This window comes from Crinia signifera, chromosome 9 (assembly GCF_055691185.1).
Source record: "Crinia signifera chromosome 9, ASM5569118v1, whole genome shotgun sequence".
NCBI lineage: Eukaryota > Metazoa > Chordata > Amphibia > Anura > Myobatrachidae > Crinia > Crinia signifera.
This window is the reverse complement of record NC_139225.1, coordinates 9320431-9347492: the sequence shown is the minus strand read 5'-3', so window position 1 is coordinate 9347492 and position 27062 is coordinate 9320431. Positions and strand designations below refer to the sequence as shown.

The window sequence follows — 27062 nt, the reverse complement described above, 5'->3', positions numbered from 1 at the left end:
GAAGTAATAATGCCACTGTATAGGTCATTGGTACGACCTCATCTAGAGTATTGTGTTCAGTTCTGGAGGCCATATCTCCAGAAGGATATAAATACATTAGAGACTGTACAAAGAAGGGCAACTAAAATGGTGCATGGCCTACATCACAAAACGTACCAGGAAAGACTAAAATATCTTAATATGTATACTTTAGAGCAGAGAAGGGAAAGGGGGGACATGATAGAAACTTTCAAATATATCAGGGGTTTTAACAAGGTATAGGTGGGAGACATTCTTCACAGGAAGAGGAGCAGCAGAACACGAGGACATGCACTGAAACTAGAGGGAGGAAGGTACAGGTGGGAGACATTCTTCACAGGAAGAGGAGCAGCAGAACATGGGGACATGCACTGACACTAGAGGGAGGAAGGTACAGGTGGGAGACATTAGTCACAGGAATAGGAGCAGCAGAACACGAGGACATGCACTGACACTAGGGGGAGGAAGGTACAGGTGGGAGACATTAGTCACAGGAAGAGGAGCAGCAGAACACGAGGACATGCACTGACACTAGAGGGAGGAAGGTACAGGTGGGAGACATTCTTCACAGGAAGAGGAGCAGCAGAACACAAGGACATGCACTGACACTAGAGGGAGGAAGGTACAGGTGGGAGACATTCTTCACAGGAAGAGGAGCAACAGAACACGGGGACATGCACTGACACTAGAGGGAGGAAGGTACAGGTGGGAGACATTCTTCACAGGAAGAGGAGCAGCAGAACACGAGGACATGCACTGACACTAGGGGGAGGAAGGTGCAGCTGGGAGACATTCTTCACAGGAAGAGGAGCAACAGAACACGGGGACATGCACTGACACTAGGGGGAGGAAGGTACAGGTGGGAGACATTCTTCACAGGAAGAGGAGCAGCAGAACACGAGGACAAGCACTGACACTAGAGGGAGGAAGGTACAGGTGGGAGACATTAGTCACAGGAAGAGGAGCAGCAGAACACGAGGACATGCACTGACACTAGAAGGAGGAAGACTCAGGGGAAATTTGAGGAAGAATTACTTCACAGAAAGAGTAGTAGATAAGTGGAATAGCCTCCCAACAGAGGTGGTAGAGGCAAATACAGTAGAACAATGTAAACATGCCTGGGATAGGCATATTGATATCCTTACAAAAAAATAAGGATCAAATATGGTTTGAGGTAACATGTTTAAAAAAGGGGCAGACTAGATGGGCCAAGTGGTTCTTATCTGCCGTCACATTCTATGTTTCTATGTTTCTGTGACAACACAGAGCGATAAACCAGCTTACACCATTGAGGGACCCATTTACTATTGAATATTGGCAGCTAATTCCCAGAAAACACCAGTTTTTTGGTTGTTGGGGCGAGATGTATCAAATGGAAAATGCGGTAAAACCCCGGTTTTACCGCATTTTCCAATGTATTAAAAATGATACCGCACTGAAGGGTATCGCCACCTTTGGGTGGCGATACCCTATAGAAGCCTATGGGCTTCTTTTCGCCGCCCGCCGACGCAAACCCGCCACCCCCCCCTCTGGCTTACCTTCCTGAAGGGTCCTCCTGGACCCTGGAAGGTAAACCCCTCCTCCCCTAGTGAGGCAGCCGGACATCCTTCCGGCTGCAGGGGGGAGGAGGCGGCGCTGGGGACAGCATGCTTAGCTGTCCCTGGCGTGAGGGGAGAGCGTGGCGGCAGGGAGATGACGGAGACCCCCCGCACACCAGAGTACAGGTATCGCGGGGGGGCCTCCGCTACCGCACCGCGATGCCAGCCGCATATGTTAGTACATATGCGGCAGCATCGCGGCGGGGGGGCGGCGATGTATTTTAATACATCCCGCTCTTAGCCTCAAATATAAACCGAGGGTCTGAATCAGGAATCTCTGATACCTACTGCGATCCCTTCACTGCCACCAGTCGCATGCACCATCGCAAGGTCCTGCGACCAGCTGATTCCCTCTGTGGCTCTCCCGGCAGAGGTTCCCTTTCATCAGCAACAATCTCTTGTTGCTGATGAAAACAGGACACTGAGCGATATATCGCCCCATGTGTGCGCACCTTTAGAAGTGTATGTGTGTCCGATGGCACACTCCCATGAGTCACTGGAGAAATGTTCTGGATGGCCAAGCTGCACGGCCAATCAGAAGATACCGTGTTCAAACTGGTGCAGTGTAGGATGGAACAAGATGTGGTCTCTTACATAATGTACCGTGTACCGGCAATCTGCTATGGTCCAGGGCAAAGTGAAAGCTCCCTGACTATAGGCACAATTGCCGCACCTGCAGGTGTGTACCCGGCCGTGCTCCAAGTTTTGTAATAAGCTAGGAGGAGAAAAAGTATGTTCCAATCAGAGCTCGTTCTACAGACTCAGAGAATGTGCACAGCGGAAATCCAGATATCCTGCAATACAGCTTGGAGTACTTATGGGGGATAGTAAACCTGAGAGGGTGCATCAGGACTGTCCGACATGTTAAGTACATGTGTGTGTGTGTACGTGTGTGTGTAGCATTATTTACACTGAACAAAGTGCACCTAGAAATGGTATTTGCAGATCTGCAGAAATGTCCTTGGATGCTCATTATATGTATAAGAATGAGTTTTGATTTTCGGGAAACTGAATTTAAGCATACCTCCCAACTGTCCCGCGGTGTCCTCCATCTCAGAAAAGATACGGCGCATCCACACAGCGTCTATTCAGAGAGGCAGAGGTGCATGGCCAGCAGCTGCACATTGTATAACATGCGATAAATAGAATGCAATTTATCCCATGTAAGGACTCCAGGGAAGCTGCCGATGGGGAACAGGCTGCGGTAGCGGAGGGCAGGCAGGAGATTTCAAAACTCCCATGCAAATGAATGGGAGGCCGCTGATTGGCTGTGAGAGCTGATTGGATGCAATACATCGCAGGTGCTGAATATGCACCTGCGATGTACACTGATGCATTTAATCACGATTTATCATATGTGCTGCAGATATGATTCCCAGGCTCCGATCTGATGCGCACCGGAATGCGCATCGGATCGGACCTGATGTCAGACACCTCCGATATGGCCAGTTTTCATCAACCCCTCGGAATGCCATATTGACCATGTACGATTTTGTTGCGGGCATACTTTGGCATCGCAAGCTGTGAGATATGTACTATGTTTTCTATATGTGCCCATACACGGAGCAACAGCGCACAGCACAAAGAGTCTGTACAGCACGCACTTTCTGTACTAGATCGCATCGCATCTACATCGCTGCTGTGGCACATCGCATGCATTTCGTACTAGATGTGATGCGATGCGATGCAATCTAGTACAAAAAGTATGGATCACATTGCTCTGTGTATGGGCACCTTTAGGACTATATAGTCCATATTGGTAGTCCATATTGCAGAGTGTGTATGCCCCATGCGACATTATGGGTACAGAAATAAACAAAACTATTATTGGACAATTCAAATAACATATTAATAAAAAGTTAAACAGATGTTAGGAGTCAAGTTTATTGTTTCAGGGGCTATTCACCCAATACACTGCAAGTACCAATCCAGGGTCAAATGAGAATATTACTGGCACAAATCTATATCAAACTAACCCCCAAACTTAAGATGGGCACGCATTGGATGGTATTTTAAACAATATGGCCTATTTCGAAGGATCGAGACTTTAAAAACTTTCACATTGTCCAGTGTGTACGCACCATTGTACGCTCTCGTGAGTCTTCTGATTGGTTGTGCATGCAGCTCAATCTGATGATATCGCCAATGGTTTTCAGTACATTGCGCAATGTGTACAAACTATATACCTGGCATCAAACGCCGGAACAATGCATGATACATTGTTAGGTCGTTTGTAAGGTTGCGATGTGTGCATGCACTATATCATTTGTCAGGGAGTTTGAGAGAAATTGTTGAGGACATTGTGTCATTTGCGCACAATCTAATGTCCTGAGATACATTAGCCTTCTGTCCGGCTCACCATCACTGCGCTATACTACATTAAGCCACAAGAGGGCAGTAGAGCTTCATGTTATTTCCCTCTTGCCTCAACTAAAAATAACTAAAAATCAGTCTGCTGAAGAAAATTACCTTATACAAAGAAATTGGCATTTTTTTTATTCTGTTGTGCAAACTGCAACCATCAGTTTTTATTGTGATCACAAACTCAGATGGGTATGGCGATGTGACAACTTGAAAACAAGACTAAAAATAAACACTGAGCATTAGTCGAGAGGTCCAGTTACACCTTGCTCAGCTGAACAATAATGAAAGTAGGCAAGTTACGGAGAGGAAGCGAATAAGGAGATGCACACAGGAGCCGGAACATGGGGATATAAAACTTTTACCTGTGTTTTGTCACCGTACAGATGTGTCCCTGTACAGCCATGCCGTGCTGACTACGCAACGCAGAAAGTGATCGCAGCCTCCCGCAGGCGTACGTACTGTCCCGCTATGCACCAGCGGGAGATACTGCCACAGAAGGCTGCTATACGCAGAAAAGTTGTAGAAAGGGGATACGGTCACTCGGCCTACAAGCGTTAAGGTCGACATGAGTTAGGTAGACAGGGTTATTAGGTAGACACAAGCATTAGGTTGACATAGGGTTTTTCTCATTTTTTTGAGCCGACATGTGCCGACAGGCGTTATTTCATGCCCTACCCTCCACTAGGGCGTGGTGGGAGGATAAAATAGTGTGCCCAAAGCATGGCAGTCAGCCACGTGAGTGGACGCAGTGCTACATTTCAGTGTCCATGTCGACTGTGTTAAAATTTGGGACAATAAAAAAAAATAAAAAAAACCATGTCAACCTTCCCCATGTCAACCTAATGCTTGTGTCAACCTAATGACCCTGTCAACCTAACGCATGTCAACCTTAATGCATGTCAACTTAATGGTGTCGACCAACTTGCTGTCCACCCAATGATCCCAACCCGAAGAAAGACACATTTGTACCATTTGACCAAAAGTGACACATAAAACCGCTGTAAGCAGTAGTTTGTAATAAAACACATTTCCAGCACTAAAGATAGCCTGCTAATTTGCCTACTTTGTATCTGGAAAATTCATTGTACAATAAAATATCGCATCGCATCGTATGCCATTAAATGGCATGCGATGCGATTGTATACGATTTTTTATTGTACAAGCACCCTGATGGGTCCTTACAATGTTAAATGAGCCCCCACTATCAACAGCAACCCGAAGCGTGGCGAGAGCAGCAAGCCCGCGAGGGGCGGCGGTAAGCGTCCTCCGACCTTTTCATACCCCCACTATCCACGTCGGTGTGGAGATGACTTTAGATAGTGTGGCGAGCGCAGCGAGCCACCGAGCTTGGAGTGTGGCAAGCCCCACGAGGGGACACGGAATACATGTTAAGTAATGCTCGCCACGCTTCGGGCTCGGTGGCTTGCTGTGCTCGCCACACTATCTAAAGTCATCTCCACGCCGAAGTGTATAGTGGGGGTATGAAAAGGTCAGAGGACGCGTACCGCTGCGCTCGCCATGCTTTGGGTTGGTGTTGATACTGTGGGTGGCGTTGACAATGGGGGGGCATTTAACATTGTAAGCACCCATCAGGGTGCTTGTACAATTAAAAAACGCATCGCATTGCATGCCGCTATATGGCATGCGATGCTATGAGATGCCCTACGATGCACATCGCGGGCGCCGTGATAATACACAAGTACCAATTCATTTTATATTGTTGTACTGTATAAGTCCATTTCCAAAAACGAACACAAAAAAACATAATTAAGCAAATAAAACAGGAGTAAAAATAAACAGAAAACCTCACAAAAGGACATAAATTAGATCTACGCTATCTAGTGGCCACTATACAGATACACCAGTTCGGTAATGCAAATATCTAACCAATCAGGCAGCAGCTCAGTGCGTACAAGCACGCAGATACTGTATACAGCTGCAAATAGCCTGGCTGGTCCATAGGTAAGGGTCACGAGGTTCAGTTGTTGCTTAGACCAAACGGTACTTATATGTTAGTTGGGTGCCCACTAAGCTAGTTTTCCACGTCCGCTCGCCGCGCTTTGGGCTCGCTGCGCTCGCCACACTATAGCCGGGACTGCAGACAAATCCTCTGCGGGTTGCCTTGGAAGATGCTCAGCGCTACCGAGTCCCGCCATGGGACAGCCTGTTTAACGCCAAAAGCGGTATGTGGACTAATTTTGTCGTTTTGGAAATGACTGAAGGAACCAAAACTAAAGAAAAGTATTATAAAACCCTAGTAAGTATGGGTATGTAACATGTGGAAGTGATGTAGACTACAGCATGGATTGAATCACTGTAAATCACTGCGGAATATCTGCAGACGATACAAATAACGGGTAATAATACAGCGGAATATATGAACTGAATTACTGGGATAACTTACTGATCAGGACTCGAGTTCGTTGTCCTCTCCACAGCCGCATTGCTTTTGGGTCGTCGAGCAACATTCGGCCTTGGGGGGCGGACCTGTGATAAGAACGTAACACACACGTCAGGTATGGCTTATAGAACTGATCTGAACATCACTGATCACACTGCGCTAGAAAATGAGCAGAACACCAGCGTAACGCATTTTTACCCTGATTCTGGTTGACTCTGTAAGATGCAAAGCACACGGCTTACTGAGTCCCCCCCCCCCCCACACACACACAACCATGCGAGGGGCACGAAGACACCCTTTTGCATGTCCCGCTGCCGGAGAAATCATTCAAGGTTCGCCAGCCATTAAAAGATTTCTTCAGACCACGCAAATATTATGACCTACAATGATAAAGGATCCCCTTTATCATTGTAGGGGGATGCGGGCATTTGGTCTACATGGGAAAAGGTCAACATGGGTCTAGGGCAACATGGTAAAAGGTCAACATGGTTCTACAGTACGTCGAAAGGTCATTAGTTCGACAGTCAAAAAGGTTGACATGGGGTTTTTCACTGTTTTTTTGAGCCGACAGTATTTCATGCCCTACCATACACTACGGTGTGGTGGGAGAATAAAAAATTGTGCCGAGCGTACCGTGTCGGATGCATTGCGAGCGCAGCGGTGCACTTTAAACTGTGTCCATGTTGACTGTGTTGACATTCAGGTAAAAAAACTGTGAAAAACCCCATGTAAACCTTTTGACTGTCCACCTAGACATTTTCGAACTAATGACATGTCGAACTAATGACCTTTTGACCTATAACCATGTCGACCTAGACCCATGTCGACCTAATGACTGTCAACTATCATGCTGTAGACCAAATGATCCCAACCCATTGTAGGATGAGTACAGGCTGTCCAGTCCTTTAAAACATCCCAAATGGTGACTGGCGGTCACAAGGCTGATCCGCGGCTGTGTCTTCAGGCACAGCGCTCGGATCTCGCGTCTATCTCCTCCTGTTGCCAATTAATTTTAATTACATGGAATTGCACTGCAGCTTCTTGCGGATGTGCGATTCCATACAAGTATGAATCAGGCCCTGGACAGAGCTGCAGTGTATTGTTAGCACCGAGCAGTGTTGTTCTATTGTTCAGTGCTGTGGATTAATGAGCAAACACTTGTTACAAAACACTTCTATAAATACTGTATATAGATATATTTAACGAAGAAAAATTGACATGAAAAAAAGGTATTGTGGGATGCAGGGATAGAAGATTGCAACCATAAGGTTCAGGCGGAGAGATCTTCTGATTGGTAAAGAACAAACATTTGTGGTGTGAGACAGGGATTACTGGTCTGTACAGGTGAGTGCACATCATATACTTCATGTATAATGTAAGGCAGTGATTTCCAACCTTATTACCTTGCGGCACACTAAATAAGATTTTAAAATTGTAAAGGAACACCATGAGATCCCCACAGGGCAAAACACATTGGTCCCCACAGGCAAAAAAAACACAAACCTATTGGCCCCCATATAAAAAACAATCACACTGGTCCCCACAGGTAACAAAAATAAAATACATTGGCCCTTTACATGAAAAGAAGAGACCAGTAAATAACAGGTGAACTGAAGGTGGCTGTAAACTGGTTTGGGCGTCTCTAGATCTGGGGGCACACTTGAGAACAGCTGATGTAAAGTAATGTGCACAAAGAGCTTAATTCCCACCATGGGCAGGAATCATTAGCTGGGAGTCCTGTGACAAATGCGTCAGCATTAATGATCCACACACTTCACGTTTTAAATTTACCAATAATATCGTAACAAGTCACAAAATTCAATTCCAATATTTGTGCAGTCCTATGCGCGATAAGGAAATCGTCCCGCACCCCAATAGTGGCAATCAGGAGCCCAAACGGCCAGATGGAAGATGTAGGAGGCTGGTAGAGGGTGTGAATTATTAGGCCAAGAGTCAAGAGGCTGACAGGAAAAGGGTCGACACTTGCAAAGGGTTGATAATTAATAAATAAGGTGGCCAAAAACCAAGGTTACACTGAACAGCAAGCTGTGTGCATGGCGAGGCTTTCTCAAACGATTAGACTAAAAACTGTTAAACCCAGAGGCGTAACTCGATATTCGTAGGCCACATACAGTTTTTAAGGACCCCCTATTTAGCAACTGATGGTGATAAATGTATGTAAAAAATATTACTTAGTAAAGATGGGCCCCTACTCAGCTCTGCACCCCTTGCACCTATGGTAGTTACACCATTGGTTAAACCCCATTTTTCCAGTGGTTGTGACGCGCTCCACAGCGGCTCCGTACCGCTCTCTCCCCGGAAGATAAATGAACAGAATACAGCACCATCAAGTTAATAACATCACTTTTTCAGCTATATGTGGGAATTAAATGTTTTATCAGACAAGCTCCCTTGCCAGCTTCCCCTCCCTCCGATGCTGTGGGTGTAACCCAATAGGAATGTAAAGAAAAATGAGCTTGTTAAGTTTTACAGACTGGCAAAAAATAAAAAAGTGATAAAAGATGTACTTACCTCTATATCAAATAAACTGCGTAACAGAGGTTTATGGCGTTATCGGACTAGTAAGAACAATTAGCCACGTTTTTAGTCAGCAGAATGGAAATTCTTGGAGCGTTACTTACAGTAGAGGAACAAAATGATTAATTATTGTGAACCGTTCACTAAGAGGATAGCCAATGGGATGTATTCCGCACTAATTAAAGAAGGGACTTAGTTTATAGATTTTTGCAATGGTAAAGTCAGTTCCCTGTAAAAGGTTCTGTGACATGTTTACACGTCTCTCAAGCTGCCGGTGTTTTTCATTACTCTGGAAATGTAGAAAGCCATTTTCCTCACTGCAGAAATGCCGCTACATAGAGAATGATCTGATTTCAGATTTCTGCGCTGAATCCAAGATGTGCTTGTTCTGTCAGCGTCCGGGACCGGATTCATGTTCGGATGATGCTAGTGATGTTTAGATTTGACTATACAAGAGTCAGAATAAAGGCCCTGTACACACACATCGATTTGCTTTTGATTCGATGTTAGATCAGACTTCCCTACCCTCCCGGAATGGCCGGGAGCCTCCCGGAAATCGGGTCCTTCTCCCACCCCCCACCCCCCCGGGAAGGTTGGCAAGTCTCCCGCTTTCTGCTGATACCCCCGCTCCCACAATACACAGCCAGCCATTCAGCTCCTACCTGCCTTGTCACAGACTGTGTTTGAAAAAGGTCAGGCAGGAGCTGATTGGCTGGCTGTTTATCACTCTCCATTTTATCACTTTTGAAGCTTAGTGCATCTGACCCAGGGTCTTTTCTTTTTTTTTCACATTTAAATTTTTTATTGAATGCAAGTCAATGAGTCAGACTGTACTGATAACTTACCAGTGTTTAAAAGCGCATGGCAGGTAGGGATGGCCAAAGACCATCGATGATTCGAAATCATCGATGGTTCATGGCCTATGTCAAATACTTTTGCCATCGATGGGGGGGGGGGGCAGATGGTTTCCCATGGAACAGCAAAACGATTTGCTTTTTTTCCCAAAGTGCTGGGACACAGAGCATAGCTCCACCCCTGACACCCACAAAGCCCCGCCCCGTGTTTTGATTGGTCCACAGGCCAATCAATCAAACACAATGGATGACCATCAATATGTTAAAATATCGATGGTCAGCCATTGCATAGTTTAGCACTATCGATGGCCAGTGTTAGAATTGCCATTGATGGCAATGGCAACGATGACCATCCCTAATGGCAGGTACATTTTCATTTTGACTAGAAATCAATTATGTAGAAAGTGGGTGTGGTATATAGTTCCCACAGCCATTATCCCGATGTCAGGATCCCGACTGGCTGGACTCAGACAGCATGGCGAGCGCAACAAAGCCCCTTGCTTGCTACGCTCGCCACCTATTCTATTCTCCCTCTATGTGTACTAAGAAATAAAATTGCTTAAACTTAGCCCTGGTTAACGATCCTTGGAAACTGTCCACCGACAACAATCATTATCCATTATTTGACTCTGACCAGCTTGAAGTATGTGACTACGGTACACCATTACTGTGCTCTGCCTACAGTACTGTACCTGCCCCACCCTGCTCTGTCCACACACAGGCCGGCCTCGGTGTCAGAACCACGTAAAGCCGCATAGCAGCCACTGCTCTTGGAATCTGCAGTGCAAAGTCACACAAGTAACGCAACTGTATGCCAAGTGTCATCACACTCACTCCAGATCACCCCGATATGTGTAACTGCCGGTCCCGCAATAAATAACAGATTCTGCATGGTAATAGGGTTCAAACTGGGTCCCTATAGCCCACACAGACCTCTCATGTCCTTTCAATGAAATTTCAAGGTAGGTTCTACTCAACCACATATAAACGATTGTTTCAGGCGACAAATTAATTGTTGATTGTAATAAGGCATCGATCCGTCAGCTGGGTGATTACCGATCATTTACTCTTTGTCAAGGAAAGAGGAGCAAATCGTGTCAGGAAAAGGAAAGGATGAAGTTTGTGGCAACTTGTGGAGTTGGAGAGTTGGAAGAAAAAAAAGAGAACAACAGAACTAATTAGGGAGCTGAGCTGTCAGAGAGCGGCTGGGTGGCTGCGTGCCAAACACAAAAGAATATATATATATATACTGTAGCTGGCAATCAGGAGGACAGAGGCGGGAGACAGGAATGTTACATTAGTAGAGGCTGGTAAGAAGGAAGAAGCTGTGATGACAACTAGTGATGACCATGGATTGGTCTGACCTAAGCAGAGGTTACCACGCGGCAGACGGAGAGAGGGAAAGGATGTCGGTAAACAAACAGGAATAATAATAATAATAATGTAATATAAGTGCAGGATTGAGCACAATAGTCAATATAATACAAATATAGAGGAGTATGCTGTGTACATACGGGGCGATTCAGGAGAACATTCTATCTGACCTGGACGATGTACTCCAAATCGCATAGAAAGTGACCCTGAATCGCACATGTACAGCAGCGTTTAATCCTGATATGCAGACCCGCGGCAGCAATAGACAGTGCAGGCAAGTCTATTTATGCTCCGAAATAGCATGGCCCCCACAACCGCCCCCCCCATGCGCATACTCCATCCAGGTTATTATAAGTAGTAGATCACGATGGCTGCCGCTCATCCTCTACACACAATGGGATTGGAGCTTACTTGCAAAGCGATCGAATTCTAAAATTATTTATAATCCCACTTTATTTACCATTCTTGAGCGCTGTTTTTATATGTTTTGTTGCTGTTGTTTTTCCTTGGGGTTTGACTCCCCCATCCCATTACAGCTGCTTACTAGAACTACAGCCCTTCTAAGCGCCCAAGCTTCTATTTCTTGGTAGAACACCCCTTGCTTCCACACACACAAATACAGATCTTATACTATCCTACCTCTATGGGTGGCTTCACCTGCAGCCCATAGTATTCAGGGTAAGGGCATGTGCAGCACCAAGGCCAATACTGTGCATGCGCCGGCCCGATGCCTGTCATCGGCAGCCCATAGTATTCAGGGTAAGGGCATGTGCAGCACCAAGGCCAATACTGGGCATGCGCCGGCCCGATGCCTGTCATCTGCAGCCTACAGGGACCGGGACTTAGCTTCTATGGGCTGCAGATGACAGGTACAGTGAATGCTTTCTCCTGCACTATTAACTCCACCCGCGGTTGTCCACAGGTCAGTACATTTAATGGGGTCTGTAGCTTCTGCACTGACGCATTCCGCTCCCTACTTGAGCTTTATCAAATAGACTTCCCACATTTTGTTTGGGGGAGTCGTGACTCTCTTGCGGTTCAGACTAGCGAGTGCCTAGAAATTGGGTGTGGCCCCTACTGTATGGGGCATGGCCTTGTGGGGATGCCATGCCTTCAAGCAGTGCTCTTAATTCCTGTCCCAATGGTGGCATGGCCATCTCTCTATAAGCTACTGGCATGACCGCAGTCCCTTTGTCTCCCTTAAATGTGAGCAGAGCAGCAACGGATAGGGAGACTCCCAACTAACCTCACCACCACCACGGGAAACTGCTGCCTGCAGATGTAACACTGGTACTGTCCGCTAAAACTGGGCCAGTTGGGGGGTATGATGTAGTGAAGCCAAGGGGGTTAAACCGTGGGTTCAGTGCAAGTGGGAGATCACAGTTAGTTACTAGAGGGAAGGGTTAATAGTTAGGGATTGGGGAAAACTACTCACCAGAACTCTGCCGCATCAGACCCAGTTTGTTGACAGTTCACAATGTCTATATATCATGCAGGTAAAAGTGATGAATGGGTACTTATGTATTATCTGGGCTCCCATGTTAAATGCACCCCATTTTTTCATACCCCTACTATCCAAATACGCATGGAGTTGATTTTATATAGTGTGGCGAGCGCAGCGAGCCACCGTGCCCGAAGCGTGGCGAGCGCAGCGAGCCCCGCGAGGGGACACGGTCTCATAAGAAAAACGGGAGCCCAGATATTACATAAGTACCGATGAATGTTAAAAATGTGAGCATGACAACGTGGTGCGTGTTGACAGTTGGATTCTTTTGACATTCCAGTGTTGCCTGATGACTGCTGTCAAATCATACCAACCCCGAGCTAACAATGCATTATTACATGGATATTTCCCAAACGGAATTTTTTCAGGACATTTATTGTTTGATTTACATTTTAATTGATGAAGGCAGCTTTTAAATACAAACCGATATGTTTTGTATTTTGTATTTACTTATTAAATATTTATTTATTCAGGTCTTGATTAATCGCCAGTATTATTGGATTTGTTTATTCTTAAACAGAAATTCTAAACACCAGATACCAATGACCGAAGCCCGTGAGGACCTTGACAGATGTCATGTGTGTAATCTTTGGCTTCCCCCATCAGGATACAATAAAAATCTTTAAATTTGGGTTGCATTATGTCCATTTAGCACCGAAGTTTTAAATAGTAGATTCAATAATGACTGTGGGTGAGTACAGTCAAGGAAACCAAGTGCAGTGCAGTGTACCAGTGATCTTAAATACACACTATAGCATATATTTTACCCTAGATTGAGGACTGGGGATTTATATTTACAAAATGGGTGGGTCCCTGGGGACACACTCTGCTGCAGCTAATTCGGTGGCTCCCGCAATGTTTCCCTGGTCTGGTAGGTAGCCAATCCTGTTATGTCATATGGAAGTGGAGGAATATCAAACTGTTGGACAGGGTCAGGCACCACTTCTACCACTGCTGTGTCGCTACCCTGGAGCTGCCCTTCAACCGCAATGGCATTGCGGGCTTTTGCTAAAGACCCAGCTCTTCCCTTCTGCCGCGCCGCAAGAGATGTGGCCATACATGTCTGAGATGTGCAGTCCCAGCCTCACTGCTTACAAAGACCTCCAGGCCCAGGATGCCAGAGGAGCACATCTAGAGTGGGAGAGTCGCATACAGGACAGTGTCCAGGAGGCTGGGCAAGAAGACCACGGTGGAGGTGTCCTAGCATCTTGACCTCCAGGTGAGCTGGGACCTGATGGGGGGAGGTGAGCTGCTAAATCCGCTGCTAACTACACTTACCCCCTCCATACCCCCGGTACGGTCTCTCTTACCCCAACTGCTATTTACCTTCTATGTACCTGCCCTTAACCATCTTCTTGCCCAAACTGCAATCTACCCCCTCCCCCAGAACTGCCCATAGTCCTGCCTGTCCTAATAAACCTTTATTACCAATCTGGTAGCTACCTTGCTGCCGGAGAAGAAGACTGACCATCTCCTGGGACACTTACTGGACAAGGGGACCGACCTCTGTGTGCTAGGGACAAGGGCAGTATGTACAGTTAGTGTGAGTGCGGGCAGGGGCGTAGCTAAGGGTTCATGGGCCCTGGTGCGAAAGGTCAGCTTGGGGCCCCCCTACATACAACAAAATTAAAATCTCGGTCTGTTTATATTTTAATACATCAAGTATATTATGTTAATAATAGAACTAACATTTAAACATAGGATAGTAGTTTATTTAAATAAAATATTAAAAGAACAAAGATGATAAAACTGGAGAGGCCCAGGTTACTGGAAGCTATGGTGTGCTAGGTATTAATCTACAAGGCCCAAAGGATTATATTATGATACTAGTGGCCATGATATCTAGATGTGGCACTACAAATCCCAGCACATCCTCTATCGGCAGAGCATGCCGATGCCCACATCGGCACAGCAAGCTGGCAGGTAAGGGATATCCCCAGCACGGCTGTCTGTAATCCCCATGGCATCTCCTTCCTATGAGTCACCCAGGATGAGCCCCCCACCTTCCCTCCTCAGCATCATGGCGTCCCAGCAACGGAGGAGCTCGCTCATCCATAGCCGCAATCCTCCCGGCACAGCCACTCAATGCCCTTTCCCTACCAGCACGCCCAGCACCGCCGCCCGCCTAACGTTACCGGCCTCCCCGCGGCATCACTGGCCCCACTCACCATCCTCTACGCGGCGACTCTCTCCAGGTTACCAGGGGCAACTACGTCACCCAAGCCGCTGCTGCTGGTGACGCTGTACGCCCAATGGGCGGTCTTCTACGAGACGTATGGAGCGTGCTCCGCTGACGCCCGATGCTATCCGTCCATACTTGAAGCTGGAACGGCTCTGCGCATGTGCGAAATTATGCCATTAAACCTCGGCTGCCCTATTATAGTGGCGGGGGTTACAGTGGCGGGGGTTGGGCCCCCCTGGCGCAGGTGCGACCGCTGCGACCCCTGTAGCTACGCCACTGAGTGCGGGTGTGAATCAAAGGACTACCAAAATTGGTGTGTGTGTGTACTGATTACCCCTTTATTGGGTAATCAAACCTCCAGAGGAATCCCCATCCTAGGTGACCCAATCAAGTGTGTCCCTTGCATTTGTTTTCTGATTTTGACATTTATTTTTACATTTACACACAAAAGCAAAGATTGTAAGCGTCTGTGCAGGCTCCCAGACAGGTCTACAGAATTCAGTCACACCATAATAAAATACAACTAAACACAACAGCATGCACCATCGGAAAAAAACACAATTGTATCAAAAACGATTCTTAGTACATTTGAGTGTTTGATCTTAAAAAAAACTCTTATGCATTCCACCGATGCCCGGCGTGTTCAAGCTCGGACCAAATTGAGCACCTACAGTAAGCGTACACATTTACTGCGTAACATTTCCCCTACATGTGTGAGTTAACCAACAGCGATCTGTTCTCTTTACTGATTAACACCTTATCACAAATGTAATGGGCACCGCTTCATAATCTTTCACAAGTCATAGGACGTATAAGTAACAAACCATGCAGTAGAAGTGTGCCAAACCAGCAGGCAGAGCAGGACATGCGTTGTTAGCAATAAGTGACTCATGGGCGGATTTATTAAGCTCGGTGAAGTGATAAAGTGTCTGGCTTTTATCACCGGCCAATCAGCTCCTAACTGAGAAGTTACAGGCTTGGTTTGAAAAACGACAGGTAGGAGCATACTTGCCTACTTTTGAAAACTAGTTTCAGGGAGATTATAGTTGGTAGTAGAAAGTTGCACAGCGCTCCATTGAGTGGGCGTGTCATGCTCCACCCAAAGGGTGTGTCTAGTTCCATATATGGAAAGATTGTGGAAAGACATTGTGAACGTGGCACCTAGAAGCGTTGGTGTTATGTAATGTAGATGAGCCCCAAAGCAGTTAGTAAGAGCTACTATACTTGGTAAAGTGCTAGGAAATGGCGCTGATGATTCAATGTAAATGTATCTCTCATTCCTTTTTTCCCAAATATGTAACAGTGTAATGTGGGCTAGGTGACATGAGGGAGATTGCTAGACTAATGAGGGAGAGAGAGGGAGATTGCTGCTATTTCAGGAAATCTCCTGCAGAATGCAGGAGAGGAGGTAACTATGATGTAACAGTGTAATGTGGGCTAGGTGACATGAGGGAGATTGATAGACTAATGAGGGAGAGAGGGAGATTGCTGCTATGTCAGGGAGTCTCCTGCAGAATGCAGGAGGGGAGGTAACTATGATGTAACAGTGTAATGTGGGCTAGGTGACATGAGGGAGATTGCTAGATTAATGAGGGAGAGATGGAGATTGCTGCTATTTCAGGAAATCTCCTGCAGAATGCAGGAGAGGAGGTAACTATGATGTAACAGTGTAATGTGGGCTAGGTGACATGAGGGAGATTGATAGACTAATGAGGGAGAGAGGGAGATTGCTGCTATGTCAGGGAGTCTCCTGCAGAATGCAGGAGGGGAGGTAACTATGATGTAACAGTGTAATGTGGGCTAGGTGACATGAGGGAGATTGATAGACTAATGAGGGAGATTGCTGCTATGTCAGGGAGTCTCCTGCAGAATGCAGGAGGGGAGGTAGCTATTGGTAGGAGCTGATTGGCCGGTGATAAAAACCAGACACTTTATCACTTCACCGAGCTTAATATGTCCACCCCTCAGTGCCCAGGTATACATTTCTTGTGAAGATCTAGAACTAGAGCAAAAATGAAACCCAAAACTTGCATTTGCTCCTTGGAAGGAACAGAGAAAAGAGACAGACACGCAACAGATGGATGTCGCGTTTACAGAAAGATACAGCTTGTGGAAGCTTATACCAAATCCAGAAAGAACTTCGCACAATCCACTTCCTTTTCCTAAAAGCTCTAATTAGCAATGCAACAAATTAACTCTGTGTGTAGGGAAGTGCTTTATGTTTATACTGAAGGTATTATATGGGGAAGTGCTGCGTACGGTGGAGGGGGAGTCTGACCCTAGTGGGGGCAATCAGCTTTCTCTAGAGGTATCGGTCCTCGCTCAGGACACTGTAACTAAGATAAAATGACATCCAGTATGTTGTACGTTCAAACTTGTGTTCTGATCTACAGGAGGATAATAAATACATGATTACAATAATGAAAGTGTACAGACGTCTATCAATTGCTGTGTAGCTGAAAAAAGGACTGTGCTATACTGTGAGTTGTTGGACCAGTTATAACCCATTTCCACTGAAATCTCAAGTCCGACACAGGTCTTGGAACACGGTTCCAACGCTGTGTCCACAACATACTGGCGGTTATTCACAAGCTGGTGCTGTTTATACTGCATATGGGTGCAAGTCTTTCTGTTGGCGCTTGGAGATGACATCACATACGTTGATCCGACTCTCCCTATACTTTTACCGGGATACGGGTCAGAAGACCTGGGGTCACCCATTTTACACTGCCCTGCTACACAAGGCCTACCTGCGTCCAACCCTGCTCACTACCCATGCTGGTTTTCGGTGGATTACTGGTCTCAGGATATATTTTTGAGGAGCATTTTTCACTAAGCCATAACCCAGGTTATCCTGGGAATAATCAGGTTGTTGCGGCGGTATACAAGGGGTATTAGACTGTCCTGGGGCCCCAGCCATGTGATGTCCCATTGAATGTCATCTGACTTATGATAAAGTAATGCCTAAAAACTTTTAGACAGTACTGAGATTCAGGGGAGTCTTAAGAGAGGAGGCTGCCCATGTGTAGCTATCCTCCCAGCAGGCCGGAACCCCTCCTCTCTGCCAATGAGCAGATCACAGGGAAAAATGGGCGGGATCTCGGCAGCGCTCCTGCGAATGAAGTGCGAATATCGATATTAGGGGATTTTCACACTTCCATGCATAAACAGCACACGCAAAGCACATACGTGAAGGGTCACAGTATGATCTCATCCAGGAAGGATGCACCTGCAGTCTGAGTGTCAGCAGGCGGGAGGCGACATGGTGCTAGGTGGGCGGGGTCTGAATGTGGTCATACGCAGCCGATGGGAGCAGAAAAATGGTGGCGCTGTGCTTGCCTTCGGAGCCAGGGGGCTATCCTTATGGTAGTGTTCGTATCACAGGCCACTTCATAGAATGGGCGGCCTCCAGCACGTGAAAGACGGCAGTTGTAGCTTTGTTAACGCTGCAAAACTGCAATTGACGCTAAATGAGTTATGGGGCATTTTCTAAGCGATCTCACTAGATTGTTTAGATAATGCCCCAACATCGCTCTGAGTGTAGGGACCAAAGCGTGGTGTGGCCATGCACGTCACTATCGCCCGGCGATTAATATCCAGCATGCTTAATCGTCGGTCAGGGCCACTGTCCTCACCGGAGAACACTGGCCCTCACAGATCGCTCAGCACACAGCGCTGGCACAGCACTGCTCAGAACAATCAGCACATCTCTCCGTGTGGAGGCCCCTTTTAGTATTAGTGTATGACGCAGCTAGGTCGCAAAGCCTGTGGCGGGCTAATTGAGGGCTACTTTGGGTCATTTGAGGATGTACATGGATACAGTACATCTGTAACTGAGACCTCTTCAATGACATTGTAGTGTAACACTCACTTGTTAATACATTATTTATTGGCCTATGGTCTTTTATTACTAATTTAAGCAGGAAAGCAAGACTAAGGAGCATGGGTAACAGTAAGCCCCTACAGGCACTGGGAAGGGACAGCACTAACAAAGTACAGGCAAGAGGTGCAGTATTCCAAGCTGGGAGAAATGCAAGTTTCAAAACTTTCCCAAGAGAAGGCTTGTAAAGTGCGGCTGTCATTTTTGCTCATTCAGGGTAAGACAGACCCAACTACAGTAAGGAGGCTTAATAGAGCTACAAAGAGCGAGTCAGGGAGAGTTATATAAAGTGAGAGTACAGACTCGCAGGCTCTACTCACGGGAACGCTGGAGCGCTGGATCCGCGGTGGAGGAGGCCGTGCTGGAGCCGTCTTTTCCTGCTGTATTAAAATGGAAACTGACATATAAGTAATAAATAACATACGACACCTGGTAAGCATAAAGTGATTTTATCTAGGGCTCCAACATGATCCAACGCCTGCTGCCTTATCCTTTATTTACATAGCGCCACAAGGGATCCGCAGTGTCCAATTACAGAGTACATACACAAATATGCAAAACAAGAACACAGTCCCCTACAGAGGGCACACACCTTGAGATATGCACTATTATTATATTTGATAGAATAGAAAATCGAATGGGCATCGAATGGTTTTTCTACATTCGATGCCGATTCTATCCCAATGCACGCTCCTGTGTAGTGTAAATCGAATAGAAAACTAGTCTTGGCAGGCAAGACTATATACAGATCTGTACTATATAGTCAAATTGAATGCATTTGCGTACCATTCGATTTGATCCTGAAAATTGCACCGTGTAAACTCACTATTACAGTTCAAGATATTTATAAACAAAGTACGGGGAATATAAACTTAGATGCATCATCAATCGACAATAAAATAAGTATCGGTAACAGAAAACCAAGAGGTTAGATGCCACCAAATGGAGTACGGGCAGACGTTTAATAAGAGAAGCACGTGATGGAAGAGGTCCAGTCATTTAAAAATGGTAGGGGGCGCAACAAGGCTCGCCACAGGTTCTATGCTCCATCTGGGGGTAGTGGACCCCCATGAGGAAAAATAGCCCGTGTCAGTGGGGATCCCGACTGTTGGGCCGTCATCTGGCACCCACGAAGTACTAGTCATGTAGGAGTTTCAGTTTTATGACGTTACACAAACTCTTTTAGTGAATACGATGTATCTAGGCTGTCATTTGTAACTGTAATTAACCCTTTGAGTGGCAAGTGAATTTGTCAAAATAGGTGTGAAAATTGGCAAGAGAACATTTTTTCCATCATAATGTTTACCTCATACAGGAGATTTGACACAACATTTTTTATTTGAATTTATATAGCAAATGTGAGCGACAATGGCATTTTTAGCAGATACTGTATATTGCACATCTCCTACAGAGATGTTGGCACTCAAAGGGTCAAATGAGTAAAGATGGGGGGCACATGGTGTCAGTACCCCTGGGCCCCTCTATCTAGGGGCCCCCTGTGGTTGGCGTGTATTATTTTATTTTTTTAGCTAAAGGTTTTGTGCATGGGAGTGGGGTAGTGCTGCAGCTTCACCTATCTGCCAATGTGACAATGATTAATGGTGCTGAGCATCAGTGTGCAGTGCATTACTGGGAGATGATGAAGTTCCATGAGACTTTGCACAAGAGGTCAGAGGCTGAGAGACTTGTGCTGGGCTCTGCTTGGTGGAGCTCATCATATGCTTCTTAGGCCCATGGAAGGTGGCAGCAGCAGCGGCCTAGTCATGGGAGGGTTTTTGATTAGAGGCAGTGCTGAGCCTGTCAGGGCTCCTACAGAGTAAGGTACAGAGGAACAAACACAGGCTTTTCATGTGGTATTTTATACATATATTTATATTTATTTACATCTTTACACTGTGGAACTGCCAGTTGCCTTTCGCATCCAACTCATAATGATCCATGTACAAAATACACATATTACGGGTTTAAATTTCAGCATTTCATTTGCCGTAGCGCCACATTTACGATATATGACCAATCAGTATGTGGGAGCCTTATCAATGTGTGCATCCATATTTTCTCTTTCCCAGCTGAAATGGTTAAACGTGACTTAGAGAGGAGAGGAATATTCAAAGTGGGAAAAGAAACGATAAAGCACAGTTATTTGGGAGTTGCTGGTCCCCTTCTATTTGCCTTCCCACTGACTATTTCCAGAAGGGAATGTTTATAAAGCACTACACGCTGCAGAGAACAGTGAGAACAGCAGCGGAGCACACTGGAATAGAACCGGTAGCGTAGGACAATGGGAACAGCACTTCCCCAAACACCAGGCTACACTACCCGCTAACCACCCACTTTATACAATTCAAGCAAGACTTCCATTTATTCTCCCTTCCTACTCACACGGCCCTTTCTATACAGAGCCAGCACTGCTGTGTGACTGGATTATATTCTGTAGCCCTCTAAACAAGTTCTCAGATCGCTATTTGGCTCCACCGATATGTAGTATTGCTGCATGGTAATTCCTATAATCAATTCCTATTTCCAGTCTCCTTAAGAGCTTTGTCACATCCATTTGTTTTATTTATGAAGACACACATTTAGGAACAAAAAAAAAATGTTTGGTTCCAATCAAGTCGTACGGGACCAGGTGCGCACAGAAGGTGCCACCGCTTCTAAAGCGTTTAAGGACACATCTGTATTCGGTACATACATGTCTATAATAGCAATGACGCATGTAATGTGTACTGGACGCTGTATGTGCCGGACAGGACAGTGGGAGAACATATAGAGGTAACAGTACTCTGCTTGTACAAAAGGATAATAGGAACCATATACCGTATGTATCAAGATGCGTTACAGAGAACAGATATAATATAGTGGAGGTGTCGTTACAATGTGGGCATTGACATAATGTCGAGATGTTTACCCTAACCATGGCGCCGATTCAGACCCGCTCTTAGCAGGCTGAATTAGGCCCCTTCCCCGACATTGTGAACGTCGCCAATGTAACTGCATGCCACAAAGAACACTGGGAAAAGAGAACGTGGGAAATATATGGGACCAGCGCCTTGCCATAGGAAGTCACATCGCTGCCGGCCAGTATATAACTGCTGATGACTGAACAGCACTTACCATGCTAGAATATGGACCTTATTCTGGCTGATACGCAAGGCTGCAGATTCGCAACGTTGTGAGTCCACCAGATTCCGCCCTGCGAATGTTGATACGCACGCCCCCCCTCACACTCTGCGTTCGTACTCGGGCTGCGAATGGAGGTTTAACATGAATATCCACATCGGCCACCATCAAATGATGTGGAAGGCACACGCACATCTAAGGTTACTCTGAGGTAAGCTTAGATGTGCGTGGGCATTCAGGAGGAAGTGGGCGGGCAGCTGAGATCCGGTGCGCGTGCGTCCCCTTACTATGGAGGTCCCCACCGCTTTACTGCCCAATCCCACCTCCCCGCTTCCCCCTTAACCCTGCCCGTCTCCCTGAAGTGGAGTGGGGCAGGGTTTGCTTCCCCTGCTGACAGGAAACTGGGACGTCCCAGTCACATGGAGCGCTGGTTAGCCAGAGGGGGCATTCTGGTGAGCCCCCGTGCCTAATGAAGGGTGCTCCATCTGTATACAAAACATTGGACCCCATGCGAACGGACCACAATAACCCCCAATATACTGCAGTATAAAGTGTCCTACAGGGAAGGATGCTGGTTAGCGGTTATTACCTGCCTATAGCGGTTACAGAAACGCACCATCTATCCAGGCCTACCAAAAAAAGGACTTGAATACAGAAGAAAGAGATCGTGTGCATCCAACCATCGTATTAATCCATAATTTTGTCTCGTTGTTGCTGCATTTTATAATAAGGGTCTCATGCGTAATCTGACATATAATGACGCGGAGATCTATATTTTGCACATTGCAGGGAGACTAGCACTGAATTTGTTAATATCCTTTTGTGGCTTCATCTAAACATGGAGGTGGAAGCACTGGGACATAGCCAGCCTCGAAATCTGCGTCTGGCACGGGCTCCTCTGGAACGATTCACTCTTCCCACTTCTAGTAAAGAGACAAAAACATGATCATATGGTTCCCATCACAGGTTGTAAAATGTGCGGAGACAGGAGTGGGAAGATCTTCCTGCCCAACTTGGGCTGCTAGCAGCTAGTCAGACAGCCTAACGCACATGCCTGGGGAAGTGTGCAGTACCTGTACTCTCTGTATCTGATGTATATACTTATCCCTGATGTTCTGAAGGTTTTATCTTAACCGGTAAACAATTCACGTGACGGCCACCTCTGATGCAGGGAAAATGAGAATGTCTCCTTTTAGATATAATTCATACAAGACTTCGGAATGCAATTCATTGCTAAAACCACAGGTGACAAACATTACATTAATAGATATACTGTATTGAATTCAACACACACACTGTAGTTGCCCACTTTTCAGAACAGCTTTATCTGTATCACATGCGGTTCTGCACCCACGCCCTGGATTATTCTACACGTTTACATGAGAAAGCAGAGAATAAGACAATGGGAGGGGTCAGTGACAGCATCATGTGACCTCCCACTGCCAATGCATTGTGATTAGACAGTACATCGGCGGTTAGAACTTCCTGGACAATTAAAGCTACGGTATCATTAGGTCGCCATTAAAAAAATGATGTTACTAGATTGGCCATCTAGCGTGGGGAGGTCTGAGTGGCAATGAAAGATTGTAGTATTTGGGGACATTTTAGGATGAGTGATGTAGGGACATCAACATAGTTTTTCAGCTGATTTTTTCATTACTGAAATTAAAGGTAGTGTCCTTTCAAAAGATGTCTGAAGTGTATCAGGTTGCCTATGAGTGGATCAACATGGAACCATTAATTTTAAATTAGATGTCCTCTATGGGCCCTCTTATATTCCCTGCAATGTTTGACGCTGTCACTGTCCTGTGCAACTCAATGGGGAACAAGGAAAAATTAGATCTTGGTGGTGGCAAAGTCCAACTGCTCTAGGTGTCATCGTCTGGCATTTGATCAGTGTACAACCAGAATTCTAATCTTCAGAAACCTTGTCACTTGTCTTAACATTAATACTGGTAGTGGCTTTCTATTGGATGTACTACTGTGTCCAATGGGAGGTGCGTGGACACGCCACTTTAAATTTGCAGGGGTGCGGGCTGTGTCCCGGTGTACAGGCTGCTGCTGCGGCACTGAGCAGCGGGTGCTGAGGGGGGGAGAGAGGCTGTGCTGCTGTGGCCTCCTCTGCACTCTACTCCCACTGCCCAGTCTCTGCAGGGGGGAGGCGGCACTGAATACAACAAAATAAGCTGACTCCCTTAAGTGGACCCTTAACCCATAAAGTGGTGGGTTTTCTGGGGCAGGACAAACCTACCAGGGCAGGTTTGTCCTGCCCCGGAAATACTCCCCACAGAAGGGGCAGACTCTGCTTTCTGTAGCAGCCCCTGCTGCTGCTGGCTTCAGCGTTTGTGGACGCATGGAGAAGTTTGGGGGCGATTCGGGGGATCGGGAGCACTTGGGTGTTCGGGCGCTAAGCCGTTTGTCTGTTCGGGCATTCTTGTGTTTGGAGTGTGAACTTGATCCTCCCAGGCAATGGGGAGGATCTGCAATGGGTGTGGGGGGGGGATCAGAAAGAGGGGGGATGGTGGTGCACCAATGGTTCACCGCTGGAGGCACCACTGGTGCACCCTTTACAGTGGCATGCCCGTAAATTTCTCGGGAGAGCCCACTCCTGCAGCGCTGCTCAGCCCAACAAATTTCCGGGCAAACCACCAAAGGGTTTAACCCTATAAGGCCCATAAGGGTCCATTAAATGAAAAACAATTTCACTTAACAAAACTTTGAGAATTGCATAAGCATAAACTTTCGCCTGTCCGTCGGACGTGCCTTAAGACTAGTGCAATATAAACCTCTACAAGGTCACGATAATTCATTTTTAACTTGATATAAAGATTTTGGGCCTTATTCTGATCGGTGCGGCCGGATCCGAATATGCGGCCAGGACCGTGCGCGCGAAACCACGCCTTCCATACGGATCGCCAACTCCGTCCGTACGCGGTAAGAAGCTGGCCGAACGGACCGCACGTGTATTTTTCACGGAATACGCCTCCTCCATCTCAGGGAACCTCCCCCAACATTCGATGGTCGCAGACCATCGAATGCAGGACCGAGTGCTCCACCAGCTCCCGCAACCTCAGACCACACGGGCATTTCTCCGTGCAAAAGCAGGGATCTGGACGGGCAGCTGACATCCGGCGATGTCATATGTCCGCCCCCTACACGTGCGTCACGGCCACATTACCATACGTACGCCCAGCGTTTGCATGGGAACGCCCATGAAACACGGGGCGTATGCATATGGTAATGAGCCCAAATAGCCCTTCACGCCCCTCTCCACCCCCTGTTCGGAGTGTTCACATTTCATGCGGGATTTGGCCGTACGCCCCGCTCGCACATGCGCAGAGACGCCTCTGCACATGCGCAGACACAAAACATCGGCGGGACGAACGCATGCGGATATTACCGCACCAACCAGAATAAGGGCCTTTGCCTACATTTCCATTTGTTCAGAGGTTCACATAGAAATGATGTGTAATTCTACCGAAAAAGAAATGCGAGTTTGGAATTGAATTGCAATTTGCATTGCTGGTTTGGCGTGAGAACGGTCAGCAGGACCCAGCTCACACCTAATCGATTTCTCCGCTAAGACTATGTGCAACTAATCCCACACCATAGGCGGCTGCCAACTAGATAAAACATACAATGTTCCTAAAGAGAAAACCATACTGGCGGAGGCCACAGCGGCTTCTGAAGAGAAAAACACTCCGTCTGAGAGGAGCATTACACACCGCAGTTCTGTGGGAATATCGAGAAGATAAACATGCTTATCGCAGGGCTGGATGCTGACCACTTGGAGCTCAAAGGCTCGTTTTAATTGCAAATCTCTGCAGCGTGGAGATTTACCTATCCCACATATGTCCTTCAGCAACTCCAAGGACATGAGATAGCCCTGAGAAGTCATGTTTCAAACAAAGATAATCCTTGCCTTAAGCCAATTTTTCCAATAGAAAGTTTTCTTGCTCTCTCCGGGCTGCACATACAGTAAGCTCGTCCACAGCCTGAGCAGGATCCCCTGCGGGATGGAAAAGCTGCAGCATATTCTAAAAATGATACATGCAAATCTGATAAGCTTGGCGTTCCTGCAAGCAGGTCTTGGGTTAACCCTCTTCCTGCCGCAGCTAGCGCTGCACAAGCAGTGACAACGAGCTGCTTCTATCAGCGGTACTGTAGAACACATATGGGCATCTACCGTACCCAACGTTCACTTCTAGAGGCACGCTTATGAAGCATTCATTTCTATGATGACGCACTCGCCTGCAAAAACCTCTCACTTTAATGTAATTAGACAACAAGATTCCAGTGGTCTCCTCTTCATCCCTCTAGATGTACAGTACAGCTGCCATCATCTCTTCAGGACGTTGAGCCATATGTGGGAGCACTCTACCAGGGAGCAGATAATATTTACCAAAGCAACATCTGATTCGCAGTTAATTTGTTGATGCAGCAAAACACATTGTTTCTGAAAGGTCAGAAAGGGGAACTCACGCTGGAAAATCATCTTAATTAGCGCACGTCTTGTACGAGCGGCTGCACAGTGTTTGAAGGTACGGACAGACACGGCGAAAGGAAAGAAGCAAATAGATTCAAATGAGCTTCTTGCGAAAGGAATCAGTGTTCAGGACTTTATCTTTAGGAGACAATCAGGCAGAAAACTTACAGAATATCGTTTGCGTGGGGCAACGAGACAGTGACATAATGCTTTGTTACGCGGGGACACAAAATGTACTCTCCGTTCCTTTTAAGGAAACAAATTTTAGAATATCTCACACCTCTGCATACAGTGTGTGTGTGTGCGTGTGTAAAAATCTGGAACGCATTGACGGTGGGGGTGGTGACAGCAACTACTGTTCGTGAATTTAAATAAAAACCGGATACATTTTTGGCCACTAAGGGAATCCTGAAGATATGACTTACTCACGTCAGTAGTTACATGACAAATGGGTTGAACTCGATGGATTAACGTATTTTTTCAGCGTTAATTACTATGTTACTATATTTTACAGGTTAGGTATCCCTTATTCAAAATGCTCGGGACCAGAAGAATTTTAGATAACGGACTATTCCGTATTTCGTAATATTTTTATCTTTCAACGAGGAATCTTGCATTTATGTTGTACAAACACATCAAACACATGAAATACACAAACATATATTTGATTTGAAACATGTTTGTGTTCTATCTCAGTTATTGAATTTGAATACCAATGAATCATTTTCTTGCATGTATTTAGT

The 27062-nt window shown here is 46.3% G+C and overlaps 1 protein-coding gene across 4 annotated transcripts in view; it reads right to left on the bottom strand.

Moving 5' to 3' along the window:
• Positions 1-27062, bottom strand: part of DENND1A (DENN domain containing 1A) — a 593192-nt gene that overhangs the window by 7592 nt on the left and 558538 nt on the right. For 2 of the 4 annotated variants that reach the window (XM_083161010.1, XM_083161012.1), the window contains exons 20-21: positions 19034-19093; positions 6385-6467 (exon numbers count right to left, since the gene is read on the bottom strand). In XM_083161010.1, coding sequence (XP_083017136.1) covers positions 6385-6467; positions 19034-19093 — 143 coding nt within the window. The remainder of the gene's footprint in view (positions 1-6384; positions 6468-19033; positions 19094-27062) is intronic. The other 2 variants (XM_083161011.1, XM_083161013.1) reach the window with 1 other exon arrangement.